Here is a 6732-nt window from a genome sequence, read left to right on the forward strand (position 1 = left end):
AAACATAGGAGAGAATGACACCGGGCTCACAGAGAAAACACACAACACAACACTAGACAATGGGAATAACAAATACCAGGAGTCTGAGGTGGAGGAGGTGATCAGTTTAACAGTTATGTCTGATCCACGCTTTACTAGGAGAGCCTGCCCATCAGTGTGACAGGCCTGCGTCTAACACAGAGCAGACAGGCAGGCCTGCGTCTAACACAGAGCAGACAGGCAGGCCTGCGTCTAACACAGAGCAGACAGGCAGGCCTGCGACTAACACAGAGCAGACAGGCAGGCCTGCGACTAACACAGAGGAGACAGGCAGGCCTGCGTCTAACACAGAGGAGACAGGCAGGCCTGCGTCTAACACAGAGCAGACAGGCAGGCCTGCGTCTAACACAGAGCAGACAGGCAGGCCTGCGTCTAACACAGAGCAGACAGGCAGGCCTTGAGTCTAACACAGAGCAGACAGAGATTGAGGCTAAGCTAAACAGTCAGTTACAGGGTCCACACAGGCAGTAAGAGTGATTCCCCCCCACGCATTGGGAGCTGGATGAGGTTAACTTGCCTCAGTCATTCAAAAATCTCTCTGAAGCCATGATCCTCCAGTGGAGCCGCTGAGGGGGTGTTTAGCACTGGAGGCAACGCTGCAGCCTGTCACTGGACAGCACTTCAGCCAACATCAGTGGTCAAAGAGTCTAAAACTGTCACAGCATCAGATGGAGATATCCTGCCTTATTCGATTAGAGAACTTTACGTTCAATTTCAGCAATTTCATTAAAGTTAACATTAGGGGCTTGTTTGGCAGGATACATTCTATGTCATTTGAAGCTTAATTTATTTTGGATTACTTTTTCTTATCTATTATTTGTTTTTATACAAATCTGCACAGTATGTAAATGTTTCTTTTTGGCTGTAATTCGTTGCAGTAAAAATGTCCTGAAATACGGTGACTTTCTTTGAGGGCCACACTGCCCTCCCCTACACCACTGGTTTCAATTTTAAAGCCAAACAGCCCCTAGTTACCACATAATGATCAATGATCAGAAACATAACAACAGTTCCTGCTCTGCCAATACTGAAAGGCAGGCTTACATGTCCATCCAGAATCCGTATTCTTGAAAAGCTCAAGTTATTCAAATAAATATTTCACTAATCAACATAGATTTTACTCCTGTCGTGTATTATTTTATAAAAGCACGCCATTTCACAAATGCTGTTGCCCACTCAGAGGTTTGGTGAGGTTCAAACTACATACTCCACGCACTTCCACACTCCAGAAAACCCATTCATTTAACCCTGGAACAGGCCTTCAGAGAACATTTTCCACTAGCACAACTCAAACTGTGGGAGAGCAAGGCAGGAAGCGCGGCGGTACCTCCGGGACTGCCTGTCTCCTCCGTCTGATGGAACTGAATGGCAGACTGGTCCACAGAGTTGACGGTGACCGTCTGCAGGTTGGGGATCTGCCCTGAGCTGATGCTGACCTGGCCCGAGCCCGCGCCCAGAGACAGCGTCTGGACCGGGGCCAGCGTGATCTGCTGGGGCGGCGCCGTCTGGAGCTGGAGATTCTGAAGGTTTTGCACGCCCTGGACTTGGAAGGTCTGCCACTGGATCTGCCCGGAGGGCGTGACCGTCTGTGCCTGGATCAGGAAGGTTCCCGGGTTGATTAGCTGGATGTTCTGCAGGGGCTGGCCAGGCTGCTGGATCCCCTGGCCTTCGCTGGTCTGGATGGGGACCTGCTGCAGCTGGACCACAGGCTGAGCAGAGCTGACCTGCACGCTCTGGTTCTGACCCTGACTGAGGTAGCCCTCTTGCTCCGTCACCGCGGAGACCGCCGTGGCCTGCGTCAGCACGCCGGTGCCATCTATGGTGGCCGGCAGGCTGGGACGAGGACGTGGTAGGCACGAACACGTCATGGGCCGCAGTGGCGTCGCCGACTGAGAGAGTCGTTTGTGAAGCCTGCTGTTCTCCCGACTTATCTGAGCTCTCCGAAGATTCCACAGTCTGACCCGTCATGATCAGCTGCCCGTCGGCCGTGACGCCCGTGGCTATCGTCTGGGCTCCAGACAGTCCCAGTGAGTCCAGATCCACACTGTTAATGGGTACAAAGGTTATGTTACCGGGCAAACCCACAGGCACATTAGTGACAACTTGACCCTGGCTGTTGAAGGTGGAGCTGCTCAGTGAAACTCCCTGGATCTGCTGGACCTTTCCGGTCTGTGACATGAGGTTCTGCGTGTTGGTGAGGATGTCTGCCGACGATGTGCCCGACACACTTATGCTCTGCCCGTCGGGCAGGATCTGGATCTGCCCCATGCCATCCTGGCCCAGAGAGGCGCCGTCCACGGCGGAGGTGGAAAAACCCAGCTGCCCATCGACAGTCTGCAGCTGAGGGATCACTTGGTACTGGATATTAGGCACTGCGTTGGCGCTTGTGTCCGTTCCTGACGTCACAAAAATGGACTGGCTTTGAAGGCTTTGGAGAGGAAGAACATATTGTCCATTGGTTGTCACTATCCCCGTGCTCGGGATGTGAACTATTCCTGGTTCCTCTTTCACAGTTGATGTGGGAGTTAATGTTTCCCAGCTATCCGTTGTCCCTGCTAATTGAGCTGATGTGAGATCTGTTGTCTGGGGAAGACAAAAAATAGTTACATCAAATCACCATGGACCAACTCTCAACCTCTGCCTGTAAAATGATAAGATTACAAAGGAAACAAATCAGTGCTCTTTAGAGGGTATCTAGAATCAGCAAGTAGCTGTAAAAACACTCCATTTGTCCAGAATGTTGCTCTTGCTCCTTAAATGACAGACAAATCTACATGCATAGTAGACACTATCAAACACCAAAGGAAATCCCAACCTTTTTATATTACCTGAAGAATTCCACTTAGTTAGTGTTCAGTCTATACGGAGCTCAAAAAGGATCGATTAATCAAATCGAAACTCCAGTCAATTAAGGCGTGAGACGGTGTTAGTACATCGTTACTAGAAAATGCTAATGAGAGTAGATTAGATTGATGGTTTTTGATTGTTCACACGATGTAATTTGAGTACAGTCACTGGGTTTGTTCGATAATTTAACAGTGAAAAGAAGTTAATAAAATACAAAAATTAAAAAGGACAAAAAAAATCAAAAAAGAACTGAAAGCACGGGGAAAATTAATTGTGGCGTTCGGACAAAACACGGCGTTCACAGCAGCCTCCAAGTGAAGTGCTTATCAATAAAAACACAGATTAGGATAAATAAGCGCTGTTGCCGTTTTAACGAACTCGCTTTAGTGCTAATAGATCTGCCAGTTGGCTGACTTTGGATCAACTATGTTTATGGCAGCGGAGGCGGTGACTTACCACTACAGCGGCAGCACCGTTGTCGCCCTCAGAGCAGGGCGACCCGATCTTGCTGCAGGTGGCTGCCAGCAGATCGAGCGATGACGGCGGAGTGTCCTACCCACAATGGGCGGGTTTAAAAAGAAGAAAGTGGGTGGCCGTTAGTCCGAAGCCACACAGGAAGTGGGACTTTTTTTACAACAAATTTTAAAACGTGTGAACTTCACAAAGCACCATGCATTTACAACAAATCTGCCAGAGGAACTATTGATGGGAGATGGAAAATAATACCTGATCTCCTCTGCTACAGTCTTGCTGCAGAAAGTCGCTTTGACTGCTGTCCACGTCTAAGGCAGCCATTTCCTCTTGTTTCACTGGCTGCTCAGGCGCTACAGAAAGGCACAGTAAGAGGGAAACGAAGCAAAACAAATCACTTAGCTGAGAAGCTAATTACACTTTCTCCACGACTAAACCACGACACACAGCTTGCTAACTACCTCACGACACACCCGCCACTGTTCATTACTTACAGCTTTGCCTATGTGCAAACTGAAACAAGTAAGCTAATCTGAACAGTTATTAGCTACGCTTGCGAGGAAGATTAGCGAACCTAACCTAGCTAGGGACAGATAAATACTTGGCTAACCTTAGCCTAGCCGAGGTAGGGCTGCAGAAACCTTTTAATGAAAGACTCAAACTGTATTAAATGCTACATACCAGTCATTGTGTGAATAGGTTTAATTTGGAAAAATCTCGATTTAATTACACGCCAAACATGATTATATTAATCGGAGGCGGGCTGCGATCGGTGATTCGAGTCTATTTTTTCTATTTTGATTGACGGTGCGGGAAACACAAAAGGTGGGGCTTCAAATATCGACTGTAAATTTGCGTCACTCACAGGATGTCCCGCCTTCCTTCCATGCCATGATTGGCCAGCAGATATCAGATTCCGTGATTTGATTAGTCAGTCACCTTGACTATCATTCCTTTATCATAATATTTCCTGTTTGTCTTTTTCTTTTTTTTTTGACATGGAGGAAAAAATAAACGGGGACAGAGCAGTTTATGGGGGAAAATAGACTACAGAAACTTGGGAAATCACTACAAATGCAACAGAATTGCGCCAGGCTAGGTCCCACAGCTTAGTTTATTGTACTGGATTTTCGCCACAGTAACAGCGTCTATTTAGTTAAATGGCTCAATTCTTTGCCAGTGTTCTCCATAGCTGTAATATGTGTATAATGAGCCAGCAGCTATCCATCGGTATCGTATTCTAGCGATATTTGAATAATACAAGCCAACGGTAATTGTAAGCACCTGGCGCTCGGAGTGGAATTTCTGGTAAATGTATGGGTTTACTGGACTTGAAATTTGTTCTTATTAGTATAATGTGTTCGGCTAATTATGGCGTTTCCTTAGTGTAAAATGAACGTGGATAGCAGGCTGTTTCGTGAAGTTTCTTAGGCCATCTCTTCGACCTAACTCCTGACCTAAAATTAACGTTTGCTGTCTGACTCCCCGACTTATTTTATGAACAGCTGCACCGAGTCCTCTCCTGACCGCGGTCAAAGTAGACTATACCTTATCTCAAGGAAATAAAATAAGTCTGTCTCACACAGGTCGTATACGCTGAGTGGTTTGAGAGATGAAAACTGCCCTGATTTGCTGTCTGCCAGGTCACCTGAAAAGTGATAAAAAAAAAAAAAATACAGCAGTCGTTTCAGAAATGTTCAGGCAATACTCTGCTTGCCACCACCCCCCCCCCCCCCCCCCCTCACCTCCCCCAATTAGTTCTGTGTTGCAATGTGTCAACCTACAGTCTTGCAGATTCACACGAGGTAAACATTGGTCGGATGACATTGACATTGATTAAAACGCACAGGACTGAGCCGAGGTAAATCAGGGCTGAGCACCTGTCACACAGTAGTCACAACTAAGAGCGCAGATTCCATTTGGCTCCAGTTTGTGACTGAATAGAATAGATTTATATTACCCTCTGCACACCCTTGGGTTTTAATAATTTATTCCAGTCACATTATGACCCAGTCTTGGCTGTATGGCGGGGTGCACAGGGGCCAGAGCTGCAGATAATCTTGAGACAGTCAAATATTCATGTCCTCCTGTGGATTAGAGTAGGGGAAAATTGAGTTGAGAAATGATACAGGAACAGAGATGTCAGATTGAGAACTCTCAGTGAGAAAGGAGGATGTGTTTTGCCCTTTTGAGTTCAGCCTTCCAAAGCCTTGCCAGCAAAGAACCACTAAAATGCAAAATGGTTCCATAGATCTTACAAAAGAGAGAGAGAGGAGTGCAGACAAACTTAATGCACAGCACTGCCGTTGCTTTTATAAAATGCTGAAAGATTAGCAAAATTGCATTCAGATAACAGCCCCGAAATGTTCAACCATCTCCTTGGTGTCCCTGATAAGAGACCATGACTGTTCCTACATCATTTTCACTGTGTCAGCTCCTCCCTGAGTATGACCAGAGTGCAGCATTTTTCTTTCAACCTTCAATTCAAACTTAGGCCATTACAGCCAGACTACAAAAGCACTTTGCGGGCACTCAGGGGCTCACGCCAGTGAATAGTGGATATTTCCAATCACTCTGCTGTCAATCCAAGTGTCAGGTAAACACAGGCTGCAGACGAAGTCTTTACAATTCCCTGCAGCTGTGTCTTACTCACTTACCACTATGCTTCCACAATCTTTGCTCCCCCCCCAGCGCAGATGGAAAGTGAAATTTCATCTTAAGTTCTGTAACTGTGTATATGTCATAGAGTTTTTTTAGAGATGAAAATTGTACACTGATTGCAATAAAAATGTTCATATCCATATTTTCAGATAAATTAGAGAATGTGTGTTCAGCTGTGTTCAGTTGGAACCAGGTAGCGGATCAAACACGGTATCATTTGTAAATACTGTGTTGACAGGATAGAAATATGAGAGCGTGAGTTTGCATTGGTGTTAATGATTGAATTCCATGCGGGAAATGACATATACTGTCATGCAGTGAAGGAGAGCCAAGCAGAACCAGTGTCTGAAGTATGTGATGCACTGAATTGAAGTTTTGATAGAGGAGCACTGATGGAGTTGCTGGAAGACGTTAGACCAAGGCCGTCACTGCGAGTGTTGTGTGGTGAAGACAGAAGCCAACACCATAGTATGAAGCGGAGCAGTGTGGAGGAAAACCGGGTGGGCCTGCTGGCCGTGTGATGAGGAGTTGGCTTTGAAAGGGCCGTATTAACATATGGAGGGCTGATCTGGAGCAGGAGGAGGAGACACACTGCTCTGCTGGAGCTCCTTCATGGAGCATTAGAAATGGAACCTTCCAGGGAACTTAGAAAATGGTGTAGCGGGGAGAAGTGTGGATGGAATAGGAAAACACATGTCACTGATGCGTCGGCCA

At 46.7% G+C, this 6732-nt stretch overlaps 1 protein-coding gene across 1 annotated transcript in view; it reads right to left on the reverse strand.

Annotated features, from left to right (window-relative positions):
• Positions 1-4126, reverse strand: part of sp3a (sp3a transcription factor) — a 10618-nt gene extending 6492 nt beyond the window's left edge. The window contains 5 exon segments of the mRNA XM_030787107.1: positions 1367-1871; positions 1873-2622; positions 3343-3438; positions 3613-3710; positions 4039-4126. Of these exon segments, the coding sequence (XP_030642967.1) occupies positions 1367-1871; positions 1873-2622; positions 3343-3438; positions 3613-3710; positions 4039-4045 (1456 nt within the window). The 5' untranslated portion in view covers positions 4046-4126.
• Between the last annotated feature and the right edge of the window lie 2606 nt (positions 4127-6732).

Source organism: Chanos chanos, chromosome 10 (assembly GCF_902362185.1).
Source record: "Chanos chanos chromosome 10, fChaCha1.1, whole genome shotgun sequence".
NCBI classification, from domain to species: Eukaryota; Metazoa; Chordata; class Actinopteri; order Gonorynchiformes; family Chanidae; genus Chanos; species Chanos chanos.